The 22137-nt window shown below is 38.9% G+C and overlaps 4 protein-coding genes across 4 annotated transcripts; 3 read left to right on the top strand and 1 right to left on the bottom strand.

Moving 5' to 3' along the window:
- Window positions 1-285: 285 nt before the first annotated feature.
- LOC307200186 (olfactory receptor 13H1-like) lies at window positions 286-1230 on the top strand (the record flags this gene model as incomplete). Its single annotated transcript, XM_079948604.1, has 1 exon — window positions 286-1230. The coding sequence occupies exon 1, from the start codon at window positions 292-294 to the stop codon at window positions 1228-1230; it is 939 nt and encodes a 312-aa protein (XP_079804730.1). The 5' UTR covers window positions 286-291.
- A 4558-nt stretch (window positions 1231-5788) lies between these two features.
- On the top strand, window positions 5789-6649 carry LOC307200217 (olfactory receptor 13H1-like; the record flags this gene model as incomplete). The annotated part of the gene is made up of 1 exon (XM_079948635.1): window positions 5789-6649. One exon carries the CDS (start codon window positions 5789-5791, stop codon window positions 6647-6649), a length of 861 nt encoding a protein of 286 aa, XP_079804761.1.
- A 4735-nt stretch (window positions 6650-11384) lies between these two features.
- LOC307201524 (olfactory receptor 13H1-like) lies at window positions 11385-12317 on the top strand (the record flags this gene model as incomplete). Its single annotated transcript, XM_079950797.1, has 1 exon — window positions 11385-12317. One exon carries the CDS (start codon window positions 11385-11387, stop codon window positions 12315-12317), a length of 933 nt encoding a protein of 310 aa, XP_079806923.1.
- Window positions 12318-20537: 8220 nt separating this feature from the next.
- Window positions 20538-21485, bottom strand: LOC307201523 (olfactory receptor 13H1-like; the record flags this gene model as incomplete). The annotated part of the gene is made up of 1 exon (XM_079950796.1): window positions 20538-21485. The coding sequence occupies one exon, from the start codon at window positions 21483-21485 to the stop codon at window positions 20538-20540; it is 948 nt and encodes a 315-aa protein (XP_079806922.1).
- Window positions 21486-22137: the final 652 nt, after the last annotated feature.

The following is a 22137-nucleotide window of genomic DNA, read 5'->3' as shown; positions in this document are numbered from 1 at the left end:
AAAGAACTTCAATGTCATAAAACAAACTATTATTCTCAAAAACAGTGTTTTGAAGCCACTTTTCATAATATTGGCTTAATGCTTTCTAAAACATTGAGATGTGATGGACATGCTTAAATTTATTGTGTTTTGCTATTCTGTATGTCTGGCTGTGAAAGATGCAAACATGCCTACCCACAAATGAAATAATCTGTGGAATAATGAGCCCAAAGGACAAGAAATAACAGGTAATAAAGAAAAAGGAGATCAAGAGACAATGCATTTCCCCTTTTCAATTTCAGATCTGCCCTCATGCAGGACATAGGGGAAAATGAGACAGAAGTAACTGAATTTGTTCTCGTGGGATGGTCAGGTCGACCCAAGGCAAGAATGGGATTGATGGTCCTCTTCATTGTATCCTATGCAGTCATCCTTGTTGGAAATGGACTCATTATTGTGGTGGTCATAAATGACTCCCGGTTGCACAGTCCTATGTACTTTTTCCTCTGTAATTTGTCCATCATTGACCTTTGTTTCTCATCAACTGGCATCCCACAATCTATAGTCAATTGTTTAGTGGATAGACCTGTTATGCCTCTTCCGCTGTGCTATTCTCAAATTCTTCTGGGTCTCCTTTTTGGAACGTGTGAATGTTTGCTGCTGGCTGTCATGGCTTATGATCGCTATGTGGCCATTTCCAACCCACTGCGATATACACTCATCATGAACAGGAATATTTGTATCACCTTTGCTGCTATGACATGGACGACTGCCTTCATGGTTACAATAGTTCCCTGTCTTGCGAAGCCAGCACGATTCTGTGGGAACAATGAGGTGGACCATTTAGTATGTGAATTCAAAGCTGTCTTTAAGTTACTCTGCACTGATACATCTGCGAGCACGCTGGGCATGTATTTTACAAGCATTTTCACACTGATTTTACCCCTAGCTTTCATTTCATTTTCTTATATGCGCATTCTTATTGCCATCATGAGAATGCACTCAGATTTGGAAGGGGGTAGGATGAAGGCTTTTTCCACATGTGGGTCTCATCTGGTTGTGGTGGTCATGTACTATGGCTCAGGTATGTCTGCATACCTTATCCCTCAAACTAAAGAAACTCATTTAGGTGACAAGATTGTTTATATATTTTACACAGTAGTTACACCTATGTTTAACCCTATGATTTATGCACTCAGGAATCAGGAAGTGATGGGAGCACTAAAGAGACTAATGAGCAGGAAGAAATAATGCAAAATTATGTTATTAGATGTTTCAAATCTAACATTCTGTTGATTTTTCAACTGCAGTCTCAGCTTATGTAAGGGAGTGTTCTATGAAAATCTTATGTAGATATAAATGTGCACAAGTGCAAATTGCCCATATGGCATCACAATTTTCTCATAAGTGTTGGAAGGGATGTTGAAAAAGAGGCACCTTTTTTCACTTATGGTGCTACAGCCCACAAGTATTCAAATTCAGGACAATGGTTAGTCAAGAAATGACCAAAATACCCAAATATCCCATTGCAACTTCACTGTAGCTTTGTTTACCAAATCAGTGGAACAATCAACTGAAAGATTTTTGCCAGGGCTTTTTTCCAGCCTGAATTCATTGGAACACAGCTGGCAGCTGCCAGAATCTCAATTGCCCACAAATGGACAGGACTTGCAACTTTCATTTCGGTATTTAAAATGTATTAAATTTAGCATCAGCTGGGGGGGGGGGAACGCTAATAAATTATGTGTTGCCAAGTGCTTGGAGTATCATGAAAAAGTATACTGTTTGGTGGGATTTTATCATATAAGCAACAAATGCAAACATATAGGACTCCCTCTCCATGGTACAATGTGAAATTGGGCTTCCTTAATGGTCTTAATTACTTTAAATCTCTTCCATATATACTGTGCTGCTTTTTTGTATTTTTATATCAATTATGTTCAAGCTGTAGTAAGGGGCACTCATTGTAGTAGAATTTTAAAAGAATGGGAACTCCAACATGCAACCAACATCTTCCAATAACTAGAATGGAGGTATTTATTTTCAGATTAGGATAATTCAGATTAGGATAATTGTGCCTTTTCCAAAACTAAATATAAGTTTTGGATATTTGAAAACTAATCTGTGAAACTATTGTATTCAATAGAGTTGATGATCAGAAAATAAAATATATTGGTTATTTGGGAATTGTACTGCCTGAACATTCTGAACATGCCACTAGAGAAGGACTTGTGTGTCCAACAACTGATGCCAAGTGAGAACTGTGCCCTTACAAAGCACCGTGTTCCTAGCCTATTCTCTGAGGGAGCTGGGAAATAAAATGACCATGGGTTTTGCATGTAGGGGATAGATCAGCTGGACTATTTAAGGTTTGTAGAAATGACAGGGAGAAGCTGCATGGCACATTATGTAGTATGTTATGAGATGTGTGGTGCCATCTGATGAAAGGGGAGTTGGAGGGAATATATGGCTGCGCTGCAGTTTTGCAATTGTATTGCATTGCTTAATTGTAGAATCACACAAATAGAAAAAGAACATTGGTTTGCAACTATGGCATTGCACTTACAGAAAAAAATCATTTATATCAATTTGAAAGAAGAAGCAAATTGATGCTTCTCTGTATCCTAACATATATAACACACCAGGTGAATGCAATTCTGCTATTTATACACTGCTTAACCAACAATGTTTCTAAGTGGTATACATAAAGATTACAAAAAAGGGCACAACATCTATTAAGATTAATCATAAAACAAAAGTACCATAATAAGTGGTATAGAGATAGGGTGAAATTCTATACTTTTCTCACTGTAATGGGAACCGAATTCATATTTTCTGAAACAATATGCAAACTGGAACACTGTTGTCCTTCTGAAGTGGGTAGGATGAAGGCTTTTTCTACCTGTGGTTCTCATTTGCCTTTGGCAGTCATGCACTATGGCTCAAGTAAGTCTGCATGCCTTATCCCTCAAACTGAAGAAGCTATTTAGGTGCTAAATTGTTTATATACTGTATGTTACACGGTAGTCACACTCATGTTTTATAGTGATCCTTCCAAATTTGCACTTCTCCAAATTTTGAACTGCAGTTCTGCAGCAAAAAAAAAAAATGTCCACAAGAAAGCATATATTTTGGGGAAGTGTGTATACACACAAAAATAACACACAAAAATATATTGGGGAAAATCACTTGCAAGAATGTGTATATTAGGATAAATAAACACAAAAAAATGCAGACATTCTTTCATTAGGTCATTTTTAAATATAAAAGAGCTTCCAATATGTGCATTGGATTCATGTATACTCAGTACTTTTTTCTGGCGGGATGCAGGGGTATGCATACCCCTAAACATTTTGTGGAGTTTTGTCCATTTACTGTATTTATTTTTCCCAGTTTGAACTACAAAATTGTGGTTCTCTTGAGTCAAAATGAGAGCACCCCATATATATATATATATATATATATATATATATATATATATATATATATGTATGTATATATATGTATATATGTATATGTGTATATGTATGTGTGTGTATATATATATATATATATATATATATATATGGAAAAAAAGCACTGTGTATACTCATGTATTAAAGTATAGGCAAATTAACAGAACAACATTCAGTCCCTGATTCTAAAACAAATGAGGCATTTGGGATTATGGCCGTTGGGAATTATGAAGAAATTGTAAGTGTTAAAAAAAATATATCAGATTAATAATTCTCTTCTAGACTTGAGATCTACACCCAACACTATTTGAATTATTTCCTAGGAACTTTCCTAAATGATTTCCCACACCCTTTTAATAAATCGGCACCGTTAATAAATCCTTCCACTTGATTAGATGCTGCATTTCAGTACAGAAATTTGAATCAAAGGGGAGAGAGAAGAAGACGGAGAGGAACTATTTAGAATTTATTACTATTCATGTTGCTAGATTTTATTCTGTCCTCATCACCCTACTCACATACTTGTGATATCAGTGCAATCTGGAAGATAAATCACTAACTGGGGGACGATTCACTTTGAAAAACTTATACTTCTTTTCAAGGAATACAAAGAGGCAAGTCTTTTATTTAATTTTCTTATTGCTATATTGAGATATTATTCACATTTTTTTTTAAAAAAAGGAAATAATACTAATTAATTGATTTGTACATTTATGTCAGTCTTTATGTTTAAATACTATATAATATTGATGCCTACATTTGATAATTGAAATCCAAAATATATGTCTACAGTCAAGAGAGTCATATTCCCAATGTGTAGAAATCAATTCCGTTGCTAAATTCTTGAATGATTTTAAAAGGACTTCAAGGTATCATTCAATGGATTGTGCCTGTTGTGTCTAATTGAATCTCTCAGCCTCTATATCATCACAGTCAAAATGGAGTCGCAAACATCATTTAAAAGCTTTTTTAATTTTTAATTTTTTATCCATCACATTCTTCCAATGAACTTAGGGTGGAATATATGGTAGCCACCTACACACTATCCTTCCAACAACCTTGTAAATAATGTTAAGTGAAGAAATTGGCCTACAGAGAGCTGAATTAAATATAATACATTTTATGGGCTTAACAATTTTTTCAGTGGTTTGCAAGTAGAAGATACATATGGAGGGGAGGGAACCTAGATCAGTGGGAGAAGGTGGGTGTTTAAATACTTTGCCTTTTGTTGTGGTTTCAGTCCAGACTAGTCCCCTGCATCTGTTATTTATACTGGAAGTAAAGCTTCCACTGGTGAGAATGGTACTCAACACCAGTGTATAGAGCAGGTGTGGTATGCATGTGGCAGGTAGGTAGAATCCAGATTGAGATTGCAGCAGGAGACTAACAAAAGATTTTCCTACTGCCTCCAAAGTATAGCCTTCACATGAATTAAAACATTTTAAAAAATCAAACAATTATCAGTTGTGTGAATGATGCCATGTTTAGTTTATCCTTAAGCACTGTGACTGAAAGGATTGGAATTTTTCATTCCCTCATCGAAGTCCATCTTCTATACTAGCAATAGCTAACATGGTGTCTTCCATATATCTATTCATTTTACTTATTTCATAAAATTTATATACTGCTTGATCATAGAAGACATCAAAGTGGTTACTGAAAGATTGGTGCTGTTGGACTACAGCCCCCATCATCCATAGTCAGCATGTCAAATGCTCAAAGATAATGGGAGCTGTAGTCAAATATCATCTGGAGGTCACTACATTGATATTCCCTGAATTATTCAAAAATGGATCTATTTTTAAAAAGTTTTATTTGGAATGATTTCCAATATAATCAACATGTATTCATTTGATAAAATGTTGCCCACGGATATACCTAAAGTGAAAAGAAAGGAATAAAATGAATTGTTTCCACTTTGATTAAAAACTGACAGAAGCATTGTATTTTTATCCATTTTCTAAAATTATTAATCTATTTGCTTCCTCTAACATTATTGAAGGCTACCCTGCTCTGGGATGGTACGTAATAGATTGAGGAACAATTACTGGGTTACATTTTTTAAAACTTTAAAAAAAAAAAAAAATTGTATCTCCCTCATGCTCTCTAACCATAAAACCAAACATTGACAATCACTTCTTAATGTATACCTTTACATATAAGCACAATACTATGTGTGATAATGAAAACTCACAGGACAATAAATAAACGGTAAGAAAGAGAAAGGAGATCAAGAGATAATGCATCTCCCTTTCTTCTGTTTCAGGTCTACACCCATGCAAGACGTAGGGGAAAATGAGACAGAAGTAACTGAATTTGTTCTCGTGGGATGGTCAGGTCGACCCAAGGCAAGAATGGGATTGATGGTCCTCTTCATTGTATCCTATGCAGTCATCCTTGTTGGAAATGGACTCATTATTGTGGTGGTCATAAATGACTCCCGGTTGCACAGTCCTATGTACTTTTTCCTCTGTAATTTGTCCATCATTGACCTTTGTTTCTCATCGACTGGCATCCCACAATCCATAGTCAACTGTTTAGTGGATAGACCTGTTATGTCCCTTCCGCTGTGCTATTCTCAAATTCTTCTGGGTCTCCTTTTTGGAACGTGTGAATGTTTGCTGCTGGCTGTCATGGCTTATGATCGCTATGTGGCCATTTCTAACCCACTGCGATATACGCTCATCATGAACAGGAATATTTGTATCACCTTTGCTGCTATGACATGGACGACTGCCTTCATGGTTACAATAGTTCCCTGTCTTGCGAAGCCAGCACGATTCTGTGGGAACAATGAGGTGGACCATTTAGTATGTGAATTCAAAGCTGTCTTTAAGTTACTCTGCACTGATACCTCTGCTGATACACTGGGCATGTTTTTTACAAGCACATTCACGCTTGTTTTCCCTCTGATTTTCATCGTTTTTTCTTATATGCGCATTCTTGTCGCCATCATGAGAATGCACTCAGATTCTGAAGGGGGTAGGATGAAGGCTTTTTCTACATGTGGGTCTCATTTGGCTGTGGTGGTCATGTACTATGGCTCATGTATGGCCTCCTACCTCACCCCTCAGAGTAAAGAAACCCATTTAGGTGACAAGATAATTTTTGTATTTTACGCAATAGCCACCCCCATGTTTAATCCTCTGATTTATACACTCCGGAATCAGGAAGTAATGGGGTCATTGAAGAGACTGGTGAGTGGAAAAAAGTAATACAGAAGTATGTTATTAGATGTTTTTAGTCCACTGATATATATTGGTGTTTTCCTATATATAAACTGTTATATTCATACCCCAATCCAGTCTTTTTTAAAAAATAAAAAATAAACTTGATTTGGTAGTTTATTTAAAATAAATATGTCCGAATTTAACTCTGATTCTCAACAAATTGTGTATATGTATATGTGTGCTCATGTACATAAGGTGTTTATTTAAAAATTAAAATTAAAATGTAAGATTTCAGACTACTTCTGTCCATTTGCATTGATCATCACAAAATAAAATAAATTGGTTGTTCAGGAGCTATACTGCCTGCACAGTCTGGCTCTGGAATTAGACAGACACTCAAGTGCCCAGTTCCTGATGCCAGGCTATTCCTAGTCTAGCCTCTGTGGCAGATAGGACAGAAACTATTGGCATACCCCATTAAAAGCTCCTTATGTCCCCTGAAGATCTCAAAACCCAAGCAGGTTTGTATGTGAGAATAAGGTCTTTCAGATAGCTTGGACCTAAACCACATAGATCATAAAACTAGTGCTTTGAATTGTGCAGGAAACAGGCTGAAAGCCAGCCTCTATTGTTTTACCAAGAAAATTGTATGCTACCTATTACCAGCCCCAGTCAACCATCTGGCTGTAGGTCTTTGACCCAGATGAAGTTTCTAAGTCATTTTCAAAGACAGCCCCACATCATGCATTATAGTAATCCGAACAGGATGTAACTAAGGAATATATCACAGCGGCCAAATCAGATATATAAAGGAATGGGTGAAGCTGGCAACAGGTTCATTACTTCCAAAAGCTGTCCGAAAGCACTCCTGGCCGTTGAAGAGACCTGGACATTTAGGCTGCGAACTTCTATCTTCAGAGGGAACGTTACTCCATCTAGGACTGGCAGAATTAGGTGAAAGCGTAACTAAAAACACCTATGCTCATGAAAACAACACACAAAAATGCATTGCAACGCAGAAAATTGCCTGCAATATTAATCAAAACTGCACACAAAATGTATATCTTTGGAGAAATGTGAAGTAATGTGATGAATTTTAATGAGGAAAGTTTTTTCCCCCATGCAAAGTACAGTACTGCAGAAATGTGGAGACCATAATTCTGCATACTTTCCAAGTGTCCCTATTTTCCAGGGACATATTGTTACATGGACAAAGTTTATATAATTCTTACTGCAGTTCCTCTTGAAGCAAACTGCTGCAGACTACAGACTCTGGGTCTTTTAGGTAATTCCTGACTCCCTCTCTCTCCTCTACCTCAGCTTACTCTCTCAGTTGTGAAATCTTGATCACAACTCTGTGACATTTAAATGGGCCAATCTATTGTATTACTATAGCCATCTAACTGAGAGCATCAATGGGGTCTGATGTACTTGTCAAGAGACTTATTTCAGATTTTGGATACCAAAGGAGGCATATGTTTTGTGCCCACCTGGTGCACATCTGAGAGTGAGGGAGATGAGGGGAAGAGCCTCAGAAAGGATATTTCAGAAAGGGAGGGGGAGGCTCCTTCAAAAGGTGCATTTGCCAAGAACTTCAAGACAGTCTCTATGTCTTAAAACTACAGATAAATCTGAAGCAGCCTCTCCCCTCTTTAAACAAGGGGGCAGATGGCAACAGAGTTGTGACTTTTTTGGTCATGGACCATTTGTGATAGCTCCACATCTCTCATGTGGAGATAAATGGTCTGGGGATAAATGATAATGCCAAATTGCCAATGGCAAGCAAGCCTAGGACTGCCCAAATGGAAGTCAGCCTTGAAAACCCATAAAGATCCATGGTTGAAGAAAGCTGGGACACAAAAATGCTAAACCAATGTACTAAATAATGTTGATGTATAAATATACTAAATAATAATACTGGCAAGGATGCTACATAAATTCCGCTGGAGGAATGATCTGAAATCAACATGGCATTTCACATTGACTGATATTTAACAATTATTTTACCTTCAAGTTGGTTTTTGCAATGTTATTTACTGCGGTCATAAGTTTTAGTTATGGAGTAACTTCAGAAAGTAATGAGACATTTGGGAATGCACCCAATGGGAAGACAAAAAGCAGAGTACTAAAATAAAATCTAGCCCATTGTTTCCTATATAAAAACTCCCATTGAAAATTAGTTACATCTCTATTAATTTACTCAGGCGCCATCTGTGTGGTTTGCTTGGCACTTAAAAAATAATAATAATCCTGATTCTCCAGTGCTGATTCTTCTAAGAGTGCTCGAACTATTAGTGCATTAAAAGGTAATGTAAATTGTATTTGTATTAATGAATAGGACTATTTCAAACCAGGATTTCTACCAAGTTATTTCTTTTCTAGTTTTGCTTACAGTTAAATTCTACCTATGTTTTCTTTTTTAAAATAACAACACCACAGTTTTAACCAATTTGATGCAACTAGCTAATACATAAAGTATGGATAGTACTATTAAAATAGATAATATAAAGAAGTAGAATTTCTTCAATGGCTTTTGATTTCAAGGAGTTTTAAGAAGGTAATGAATTTTCTTACACATTTTAGTCTTTATAATAATTATACATCATAATACATGTTTTATGCATTTATATCAATTTTGTTCCATATATAATGTGCAAAATACTATTCTCTCCCTCACTCTCCTAGAAACAACAGTAACTAGTCATTAGTATTATAATAAAATTATTGATGTTTCCATTGGCTGTGTAATTTTCTTACTAGGGGGCTGCAACCACTGGTAGTCACAGTCTAAGTACTAAAAGACCAGTTAAAATTAATAGAAATGGCTATGCAAGGTTTGCTCATTTCTGTTTTTCTGACTGTATGGGGAAGGGAGAAATGAAAATGTTGTGGATAAAATGTTCACCATGCTATTTTCTTGTTCTGTTTTGCAAGACATATATTTGCATCATAAATTTTCCTTAAAAGTTTACATTGTGGAAAGGAAACATGTGTCCTTTTACCCTCTAAATGGCCACCCATGAAATAATAATAATAATCTAATAATAATAATCAGACCCTCCAAATCTCTATATTTTCCAAGGACAGTCCTGGATTTACAGAAGGCATCCTAGTTTTTAATTTGGTCCCAGAATGTCCCACTTTTCCTTAGGGCATCCCTATTTCATTGGAGAAATGTTGGAGGGTATGGAGTTATGGGACCCCTGAGCCAATGCGATAAGTAACTGTACAGACTTTAGGAGAAATCTGAAGGCAGCCTTGTGTAGGGAAGTTTTTTTAATGCTTAAAGTTTTATTAAGTTTACATATATACTGGAAGTTGCCCAGAGTGGCTTGGTCAACACAGTCAGGTGTGCAGAGTAGAATTCTTCTTCTTCTTCTTCTTCTTCTTCTTCTTCTTCTTCTTCTTCTTCTTGACTAGGACAGCCCTATTTTAATCAGAGAAATGGAGGGTATGATAATTTAAGAAAGTTCAGTGGTTGGAGTCTCTTACTTGAGTATAAGAGACGTTTACTGAGGCAAAGTAGAGGTATAGGCTCAGCAATAGGCAGTGAGTCACAAAAGCCTTTGCACTCTAGCCAGGTGACAGGAAAGGTGAGAGTAGATAGCCTAGAAAGAATAGTTCAGCCCTGCAGAGTCCAAGATCGGGGCAAACAGTTCAGAACTGAAAAGAAGCAACCGAGTTGTCACAACAGGTCGGGCTAGATGAGCTTGGTGGCAAACTCTTTTGAGTGTGCAGACCCTTGCTCTGTCAGGGGAGGGATACGTCCATAGACTAGTTCCTGCACACACACTCACACTCCTCTCTATCATCTGTCTAGGCAAGCAAGAGACATGATCAGACTTCCAATGCATATTTGAGCCATGCAAATGTACTTAAGGGTTCAAAACAGAGTTGCTGAGTGTTGCAACCTTGAAAGAAAAGAAAGGCTGGGGGGGGCAGAGACCCAGAGGGTTGCATTCAACTCCTGGATCTGAGGGTCCCCAACCCTGCCATAGAAGGGTGTGTGCAAAGAAGGAAACATATTTCTTTCCATACTCTTCTATGTTTCTTCATGCCAAGAGTCAATCAACTCCTTAATTTGTGAATGGCATTGTTTAGTTTCCAAACTGATAGTCACTCATCTACCTGAATTCACTATTGCAGAGAATTCTGGCCCTTGAAAGTTATGGACCAAAGTCATATTTATAATATTATGTAGAAGGATTACTCTGTTTCTAAAGATGCAAAATAGGAGAAATTAATGGAAAATTCCATTGGAAAAGGCACTACCTTCCTTTCCCTCAATAAAATAGAAAGTAATATATAAATACATCAGTGCTTTTATATTTTTGCTCTTTTTATATGTTTTTATCATTCTGTTTACTGTTTTTATGTTATCCTTTTTAACACTTAGGGATTGAACAAAATTAAGTTGCTTAGAAATGATGGTAAATAAATGAATAAAATAATTAACTCAACCATAACAATTCTAGACACAAAATAACATTGTAAATATTCCCTGGGATCTCCACATCTCAGGCATTTTGTGTCAGCCCACATTAATACACTCATCTGAGATTTAGATGTTTTTTATGCTCACAAATTTTCCTATATGGTCACATTTAATCTCACAGTCTGATGCTTTATTGCTTCATCTTCTGTTACATAAACTAGGCATCTGAAAAAATGGATATGCCCAGTAAATAACAAATAAATTTGTTCAACTGTATTCTAATCTATTTCAAAACTATTTAAACATCATTATTTATCTCTCCCCATCCCCGTCTTATCAGCCTTTATGCAGGAAGTAGGAGAAAATGAGACCGCAGTGACTGAATTTGTTCTCATTGGATGGTCGGGCCGCCCCAAGGCAAGGATGGGTTTAATGGCGTTCATGATAATTGCATATTTGATTACAGTTGTTGGAAATGGACTCATTGTGGTGGTGGTCATAGCTGATCCCCGGCTCCACAACCCCATGTATTTTTTCCTGTGCAATTTGTCCATCCTTGATCTGTGCATGTCATCATCTGGAGTCCCCCAGTCTATAGCCAACTGCATGGTGGACAGACCTGTCATATCTTTTCCTTTATGCCTCACCCAACTCTACACTGGCCTTTTCTTTGGCACAACCGAATGCTTCCTTCTTGCTGTCATGGCTTATGATCGATTCATTGCCATCTCCAACCCACTGCGCTACATGCTCATAATGAACAATACAGTTTGCACCGTCTTGGCTTCTGTGACTTGGTTTAGTGCCTTTATGCTAACAGTAGTCCCCTGCCTTGCAAAGCCAGCTAGATTCTGTGGAAACAATGAGGTGGACCATTTATCATGTGAATTTAAAGCTGTTTTCAAACTCATTTGTACAGATACCTCTATGAGTCAAATAAGCATATTCTTCACTAGCACTGTGACACTGGTTCTGCCCCTTGGCTTCATCCTTTTTTCTTACATGCGTATCCTTGCAGCTATCCTGAGGATGAAATCAGGAGGCAGGATAAAGGCATTTTCCACCTGTGGGTCCCACCTGGCTGTGGTTTGCATGTTCTATGGCACATGCATATTTACATACCTCCTCCCTCAAAATAAGAACACGCGTTTAGTTGACAAAATAATTTCTGCATTTTATGGAGTGCTGACGCCCATGTTTAATCCTTTAATTTATACACTCAGAAACCAGGAAGTGTTGGGGGCATTGAAGAAGCTTCTGTTTACAAAAAGCTTATAGGTAACTAATTACACTTTTAAAATAACTTATTTTGTGTGTAGATGTCTTATCTGTAACTGAAATCTGTTATCTGAAAACTGTTGTGTCTGTTGTACATACCCATCCCAATTTCCAGTCTAGAAATTTAAAATGGTTCTTTTAAATAGTATCTCTATGTAGAACACTAACTGTGGTAGGAAATGAAATGTTCATCTTAATTTCTACTCACATTGTCATTTGGGGCTGAGGCAACTCTTAAACATGAAAATCTTCCACAACATTTGCAGCTGGAAGTGGTGAAGCGCCAGTTAAACCCATTAAATGTGTGAACTGGTTATTGTTGTTGTTGTTTAGTCGTTTAGTCGTGTCCGACTCTTCGTGACCCCATGGACCAGAGAACGCCAGGCACTCCTGTCTTCCACTGCCTCCCGCAGTTTGGTCAGACTCATGTTTGTAGCTTCGAGAACACTGTCCAACCATCCCATCCTCTGCCATCCCCTTCTCCTTGTGCCCTCCATCTTTCCCAGCATCAAGGTCCTTTCCAGGGAGTCTTCTCTTCTGATGAGGTGGCCAAAGTATTGGAGCCTCAGCTTCATGATCTGTCCTTCCAGTGAGCACTCAGGGCTGATTTCCTTAAGAATGGATACGTTTGATCTTCTTGCAGTCCATGGGACTCTCAAGAGTCTCCTCCAGCACCATAATTCAAAAGCATCAATTCTTCGGCGATCAGCCTTCTTTATGGTCCAGCTCTCACTTCCATACATCACTACTGGGAAAACCATGGCTTTATCTATGTGGACCTTTGTTGGTAAGGTGATGTCTCTGCTTTTTAAGATGCTGAAACTGGTTATTAGAACTGAACTGGTTATTAGAACCCCTGAATATTCAGTCACTTCAATAGTTTGCATTGATTATTTGTAATATGTGATTCGGTGTGTTTTAATTTGCTCTGCTCCACTTAGAGATGTTGAATATATTAATTGGTATAGAAATAATAATTATATAATAATTATATTATATGCAGCCATCTGACTGAAACTGTCTGCAACAATATTTTCATTTTACCAAGCTGGTGCACCATTCCTGACAATAGATGTCATTGCCCAATATTCTATTATAACAATATTATAAAATATATGGTTTCAGAGCATTACAGAAGTCATACAGGAATTTCATAGCCTTTCCTTGCTTCAAAAATGGGGTTGTCAGAAATGCACCCCTTGAAACCGAAGTTGCATTTTAGCAACAGAGAGAGGCTTTTAACTTAGGACTTCTCCTCCTTGTATACTAGTGGGTTTATTCTAATGGAAAGGATCATGACAATATTTCTATCAATAACCTAAGAATTTTCCTCCCCCAGTGTTTGCAAATAGTCTTCTATCTGTATAAGCCTCTTTCAAATTACACACACACACCCAAATAGCCTAAAATGCCCTACCTTTTACTTTCTAGCTATTCTGGCTTCACCTTTCTGGCTATTCATTATTCTAAAGATGAATTGACTAAGAACATATAAAATTAGTGCTGTGCCAAAATTTTCTCCAGCATCTTAAAAACCATTTTAAAACCATTCATCATCAACTGATGAGGGGGGGGGGGGGTAATTCAAAAACTATCAAAGGGGAAAGCAAATTCCAGTGAAATTATCATGGGCAGTGCAGGAGATGGGGGTTGGTTGTGTTCAATTACTTTCAAAGAGGCCAAAGGGGACTAGTGAGTGTCCTTTCTACAAATCAATTCCACAGTTGTCTGGATTCTGTTTTGTAGGAAAGAATCACTGTTAGGATATGAGACCCATTTTTTTTATTTTTTGCAGTTCTGGAAACAAGTGGAGAGTATTTCAACAAGCTGTCCCAGCCAGAGTATACTTGAGACTTATGTGGAAGGCAATTTAATCAGCATCAACACCTGCAGCCTCCCAGGAGCTCCTGCCTCCTGAAAAACTAGCCAAGCTTTCTTGTATGTGTCTGGTTGCTCTCCATTGTTATTCTTTTTATTTTTTGAAAGTAGATGGTTTCATCTTAAAGAAATCAATGTGGATATAAATAAATGCAGAGAGAGGAGGAGGAGGAGGACTTCTGTTAAGAACCATATACACTGAGGTCAGGCTATCAGCAATTCATAGCTACCTTTCCCAGTTTCCCACACTTCAGTGAAGGGATTGGATAATTCCTCCCAATGCAGCTTTTTCACAGCAGGAAACCCAGGTAGCAAGGAAGGCTGTAGAACTCTGAAGAAATATTTAATGGAAAGAAATAAGAAACACACAGTTCCCCCCTCCCCACGCCAGCCACTTCACAGTGATAAAGGAAGCTCAGAACCACACCAGAATCCACTGGAATCCAGTGTCCCAAGAAAGAGATAGGAAAATGGAAGCCCCTTTTACAGGGGAAGAAAACTTTTGAGAAAAGTGGAGAATAGGCTTTGGCACAGAACTAAATAGAAATTCTGCAATGGTCTCATGCTGTTAAGAAGAATATATTACTAGTTGGAGAGTTAAGCAAACAAGACTCTCCCACTGAAATCAGAACAGTTACAGATTTGAATACATTTCCCCATGTGTATACTAAGAAACTTTCTGTCATCCTCATCTTTATGGTGACTCAGCTCTTTGAATGCTGAGCAGATTTCTAAAATAGATAGGAGTCGCAGAGGTAAAAGCCTGTTTCTATGTATATGGCAAAGCTCTGGACTGGGTTAGATAAGAGTGTAATGTGGAAAGCCAAAGCATCAGCCTGACAGAACTGAGAAAAAGAAAGAGTGGGAAGAAATCTCTATAATATTTTTTTAATGCATTAGAATTGAAGAGAAATTAAATTTACATTCAAACCTTAATGCTTTAATGTAGCTAATCAAAAATACATACTACATCATCATCACCATCATCGTCACCATCAGATATGGGACTAAATAGTCCCCCAGAACTGACTGGGATTGCACCTGCTAAAGACCTTCTGTATCACAGTAATAGGGCTCTGCATCAGGCTAAGAAGATTGATAATCTCTGTGATATGTATCAGTTTTATTCTTAGATGGATTGTGGTGGAACTACAATGCAAACAACAATAAACAATAATAGGAGTAAGTCTCTCCTTGACCCATCCAGTCCCCCTTTCCCAAATACCCTCTTTAGGGACTTAGACTGGTGTGAGTTATACCAGGGGAGCCGTGAAGTGAGACATGTACTCTCGTGTATCTCTAGTTCACCTGGGGGGGGGAGGGGTAAGGAACTTACACTGAGCTATCTGTGACTGAGCCCTGACAAGATTAGCCAAATCCAAATTCTTTTGCCCTGGTGGATCCTGGGTCTGGATTGTGCTGTAAGACACACATGGATCTTTCCTTTCTACTATTAGATTGGATGATCTACATGGAAATACAAAATAAATTTTAGTAATCTCCCTGGCAAGCATTTTACACATAATTTTGCAAATGCAGTAGGCATAGTAAATGTATTTCCTTATTTTTCCATTTGACTCTTTCTGCTTAATAACTATGACTGCAAATGGACTTGTTGCCTAATGTACCATTTCCTTTGCTACTGGCCCATACTTGATATCTATTTTTATTGCATTTTCATTCCCACAAGCTATTGCTAACTGCTTGTTTTCACTTTTCTGCTTTTCATTGCTCTGCTATCACGTGATAGGCAAAAAAAATGTGTTAGCCCTAGTATTATTTTTATTTTTTGAGGTCTAGCCCAGGATTATGTGCGGCAATAATTAAGAACACTGCTAGCACTTGTGCTAAGGGTCTTTCCTTCATGCAAAAATTATTGTCATTTGCCCACAGGGATTCCAGGTGAAATGCCATATTCTTTTTGCGATGAGGGGGGATCATGGCCTAAAGACAATGTGGCAGAATGATTCAACAATTGAGCTATGAAATTAATTAAAGATTACAGCCCTAAAAAGAATCATTAATTTTCTGATAGAATAAACAAATTCCTTCCAGTAGCACCTTAGAGACCAACTAAGTTTGTTATTGGTATGAGCTTTTGTGTGCATGCACACTTCTTCAGATACACTGAAACAGAAGTAACCAGACCCTTATATATAGTGAGAGGGAGGGGAGGGGTATTACTCAGAAGGGTGGTGGGAATGGGTGATTGGCTGATAGGTGTGGTAAACCTGTTGACAACTGTTAACGACTGCAATTGGTCTTACAGGAAAAAGCAAGCGGTGAGATGGCTAAAGATAGCTTTATCATGTATAATGAGATAGAATGCAATTCAGACCAGGTCTCTCCATGGTTTTAAGTTTGGTAATACCATAATTTTCGCTCCAAAACACGCACTTTTTTGCTCCTAGAAAGTAAGGGAAAATGCCTGTGCGTGTTACGGAGCGAATGCACTCGACCGGAGCCATGGCTGCCGTCAGTCAAGCAAAGCGGGAGCCGCTTGCAGGGCTTTGCAGGGCTCTAGCTTTGATTGCTTTACAGCCAGGAGGAGGGGGAGGAGCCGAGGAGGAGGGAGGGAAGGAGAGCCATGGCAGCAAAGTGGGCAGTAGCCGCTTACACGCGAGGAGGGACAGACGGGAGCCATAGCGAGCCAGAAAATTGCCGCGTAGCCAGCAACAGCTGCTGCAGCCTCAGCTAGCAAAGGTCCATGCGCTCTCTAAATGGAGCAATGAGGCTGCAGAGGGACGGCAGGGCACAGGAGGGCTCTGAGCCACGAGCGCAGTGAAAACCAGTAAAAAAGTTTTTAAAAAGGCTGCTGGGGACAGGAGGGCACGGGATGAGGGAGAGGGGGAAATTACGATTCTCCCAGCGTCTCAGCTGATCCGCTGAGCAGGACTTGGGTTGCAGGGGATTCGCCATTAGCTGTGTAAAGCAGCAAAGAGGGAGAGAAGGAGCAAAGCGGGAGAGGAAAGGAGCTGCTTACACTGCTGTAAGTGGCTGCTGTCCGGTTGGCTCCTTTAAAGCAACAGTGCTCTTTCCCTCCCCCCTCCCCGCTCAGCTCACCGAAAAACTCATTTTCCACACACCCCACTCGAGCTCCTTCTCCCCTTAAACCCCTCTCCTGCATCATTAGCAGCATCCTTTTCCACACACCCCACGCGTGTTCCTTCTCCCCTTAAACCCCTCTCCTGCATCATTAGCAGCATCCTTCTCCACACACACCCCACGTGTTCCTTATCCCCTTAAACCCCTCACCTGCATTATTAGCAGCATCCTTCTCCACACACCCCACGCGTGTTCCTTGTCCCTTGAATGCTTTTCCTTCCCTCCCCACTTAAAACGTGGTTACAAAGCACGGATCCACATGGATCCTCAGGATTTTTGCACTGGGTCACCCCAAGTTCACCATCAGATCACATAGCATATCCATGGCTACAGCCTGCACCAAAAAACACACACGCACCCACTATTTCATGGGGCTGCAATGGCACAAAAACGTGGTTACAAAGCATGGATCCACGTGGATCCTCAGGATTTTTGCATTGGGCTACCCCAAACTCACCGTCAGATCACGTCTGTGGCCACAGCATGAACCACAAAAATCATACATCCACTGTTTCGTTTAGAATATTTTTTTCTTGTTTTCCTCCTCTAAAAACTACGTGGGTGTTATGGTCAGGTGCGTGTTATAGAGCGAAAAATACGGTAAGTTGCAGGGACGCGGATGGCACTGTGGGTTAAACCACAGAGCCTAGGACTTGCCGATCAGAAGGTCGGCGGTTCGAATCCCCGCAATGGGGTGAGCTCCTGTTGCTCAGTCCCTGCTCCTGCCAACCTAGCAGTTCAAAAGCACGTCAAAGTGCAAGTAGAGAAATAGGTACCACTCCGGCAGGAAGGTAAACGGTGTTTCCGTGCGCTGCTCTGGTTCGCCAGAAGCAGCTTAGTCATGCTGGCCACATGCTGGCCAGAAGCTGTACGCCGGCTCCCTCACCCAATAAAGTGAGATGAGTGCCGCAACCCCAGAGTCGGCCACGACTGGACCTAATGGTCAGGGATCCCTTTACCTTTACTAATAAGTTGCAATTCAGAAACTTCTCTTTCCAGTCTATTTCTGAATTATTTTTTGTAATATGACAGCTACTTTGAGATCTTGTATAGAATGTCCTGGGAGACTGAAATGTTCTCTTACGGGTTTCTCTGTCTTGTGATTCCTGATGTCAGATTTATGTCCATTTATGTCATTAACAGTCGTCAACAGGTTTACCACACCTATCAGCCAATCACCCATTCCCACCACCCTTCTGAGTAATACCCCTCCCCTCTCTCTCACTATATATAAGGGTCTAGTGGCTTCTGTTTCAGTGTATCTGAAGAACTTAGTTGGTTTCTAAGGTGCTACTGGAATGATTTCTTTTATCTTGTTTCGACTACTGCAGACCAACACAGCTACCTACCTGTTTCTGATAGAATATTGTGTGTGTGTGTGAGAAGAAAAAGAGAAGAGTTTGGATTTGATATCCTGCCTTTCACTCCCTTTAAGGTGTCTCAAAGCAGCTAACATTCTCCTTTCCCTTCCTCCCCCACAACAAACACTCTGTGAGGTGAGTGGGGCTGAGAGACTTCACAGAAGTGTGACTGGCCCAAGATCACCCAGCAGCTGCATGTGGAGGAGCGGAGACGCGAACCCGGTTCACCAGATTACGAGACTACCGCTCTTAACCACTACACCACACTGGCTCTCAGTTTGTGTGTGTGTGTGTGTGTGTGTGTTTATAGTACAATTTATTACATATGATGAAAGATGCAAGGCATATCATATACTGATCAAGAGTACCAAAGATTCATGTTAAGCTCCTATAGCTGGTCAGACTGCTTAGTTCCTGAGGGCACCAATTGGTTTTCCATATACCTGTTTCGTCCTTGATGGACAGAATGAGACTTGATTGAAATTTGAAATTGCTTGCCAATGTGTGTGTGTGCAACTCATTCACACACATGGCACACATGCACAAGAAAGATCACTGATCCAGAGCCAGGCAGATATGACACTTTTTTCCCAGACCTAAAAATATTTAACAATAAGCTTAAATCAAATTGAAGGAGGGCAAGAACAGACCCTCTAAGTGTCCCTATTTTCCAGGAACATTCCTGATTTAGAAAAGCTATCCTGGTTTCTGATTTTATCCCAAAATGTCCTACTTTTCCTTAGGATGTCACTATTTACATTGGAGAAATGTTGGAGGGTATGGAGTTATCCGACCCCCAAGCCATCTGAAGGCAATGCTGTATAAGGAAGTTTTTTTAATGTTTAATGTTTTATGATGTTTTTATGAATGTTGGAAGCAGCCGAGAGTAGCTAGGGGAGCCCAGTAAGATGTGTGGGGTATAAATATTAAAATTATCATTATGGAATGGTAGGTCCCTATTTTCATCAGATAAATGTTGGAGGGTATGCAAGAATGAGTTGGTGGTAGCATAAAGCACAGTGTTACCAACTTAATTATCTAACTAACACTCAAAGTAGAAAAATAAAACAGGCAGTGTAAACAAGAGTTATGGTGCAAGGGATTGACTTTTAGTAAATGGTTTTAGGAAATAATAGAACTGGATTTATTTATATATAAACACACTTGACTTCTACAAGATGTTAAAATGCAAAAACAGAGCAAAATTCCCAGCAGCATTTCCAAGCATCTGGGTGGGCTTGTCTAATCAAGAATGGTTTTAGTAGGTCCCTAAAAGGATGCACTAAAGGGTCCGGCTTGATATTAATAGGCAGAAAGTTAAGATGAAGCAAAACACAACCCTCAACTCCACAACTCTTGTAGTATTGCAGCTCCAGCACACAGGAAGGAGAGATCTACAAGAAACCAAGTGTCAATCTTATAGGCCCTTTAAATTAAATAAGTTGCTGAACGATAACCTGTTTTTCTTCTTCCAGAAAGGTATACTATTGACTTAGTGTTGCTTTATACAGAGAGTGACTATTGGAACATATGCAGAAACAATAACAGGGAATGCAGGGCAAATACTATAGAGCAAATACTATAGTAGAAGTGGTGGTGTACACTGCAAATATATTAACAATGCCAAGCTGCAATCGCAACTGATAGTATATTTACAAAACAAATGAGAATAAATTACATCACTGCTAACGTTACAACAAACAGAATTGCAGGGAAATACATTTTTGAAGAATTCTGGATGGTGAACATTCATTTAAAGGGCCTGTAATATTAATCTGAAGTTTGCTGAATCTAAAATGAAATCTGGTGAAAATAAAACATTCAAAATTAGGTGATTTATAGGGGGAACATCCAAATAAAAAAGCTATGTATCTATTTAATATGTCATGTCTGGTTTTTTCTTACCTATCAGTTTTTTCAATGCTCCCAAGACTTCTTGGTTTCTGAGTGTATAAATTAAAGGATTAAACATGGGAGTCAGCACTGAATTAAATGGTGATATTATTTTATCTATCTCATGTGTCCCTGCATTTTGTGGAAGGAGGTAAGTGAATATAGCTGTGCCATAGTACATGATCACTACAGTCAGATGGGAACCACAGGTGGAGAAAGCCTTTGTCCTACCTCCTTCTGAGTGTATCCTAAGGATGGTCACAAGAATGCGCATATAGGAAAAAAGGATGAAGCCCAGAGGGAGAACCAGTGTCAAAGTGCTAGTGAAGTACATGCTTATCTGGCTTGAAGAGGACTCTGCACAAATGAGCTTAATAATAGATTTAACTTCACATCCTATATGGTCAACCTCATTGTTTCCACAGAATCGAATGGGATTAGTAATAGATGGAATCACAGTAATCATAAAGGAAGCGGTCCATGTTGCAGTGGCGAGGAGGATGCACACTGTTCTGTTCATAATCATGGTGTAGCGCAGTGGATTGGAAATGGCAACATAACGATCATAAGCCATGACAGCCAGAAGGAAACATTCTGTTGTACCAAACAGAAGAAGAGAATACATCTGTGCATAGCACAAAGGAAGAAGCATTACAGGTCTGTCCACTAAGCAATTAGCTATCGATTGCGGGATTGCTGTTGTTGTGAGGCAGAGGTCAAGGATGGCCAAATTGCAGAGGAAGAAATACATGGGATTATGAAGCTTTGGATCGTGTATGACTACCAAGATAATAAGTCCATTTCCAATAACTATTATTGAATAGGAAATGATCAAAAAGGTCATTAAAGCCATTCTTGATTTGGGTCGATCTGACCACCCAGTGAGAATAAATTCAGTCACTTCTGTCTCATTTTCTCCCGCTTGCTGCATGAAGATGGATCTGAAAGTTTACAGTATGTTATATATTATATATTAGCACATTTAAATACATTTAATTAGAACCAACTATTGTGTACCATGGTTGGTCTATTTTGGAATCGTAGTTCATGCACAAGCAGCAGGTGCTGCTGTAGAAGATTTCCTGCACTGCATCATATGAGATTGCATGATAGGTTGCCTCTCAAATCCCCACTTAAAAACAATAAACTGGGAGAAGATTCTAGACTAACCTTCCAGCTGATATGCAAGGCTAAAAGTTGCAACTGTGTCTAACACTCATTCTTTTCATTGAGCCTATAAAATATTTCAAGAAAGATATCCCAGGATTTTGACAACTGATCAGTCTTCTAACACAACACATGCACACGAAACTCATACCAATAGCAAACTTAGTTGGTCTTTAAGGTGCTACTGGAAGGATTTTTTTTATTTTTTTTTGACTACGGCAGACCAACACAGCTACCTACCTGTAACTCGAAAAACACATATATATTTTCTGTATCATATTGTAGGAAGATGTAATGAAGAGAATCAGAAACAACAATAGATTGAAAAGCATATTATGGTCACAGATATTTTCAATTAACCCAAATAGTAAGTTATATTGCACTTTTTTGAAACACATTGTTATGAATATTTATTC

This window comes from Podarcis cretensis (assembly GCF_951804945.1).
Source record: "Podarcis cretensis genome assembly, chromosome: 13".
NCBI classification, from domain to species: domain Eukaryota; kingdom Metazoa; phylum Chordata; class Lepidosauria; order Squamata; family Lacertidae; genus Podarcis; species Podarcis cretensis.
The sequence above is the reverse complement of the archived record's forward strand: the minus strand, read 5'-3'. Positions and strand labels throughout refer to the sequence as shown.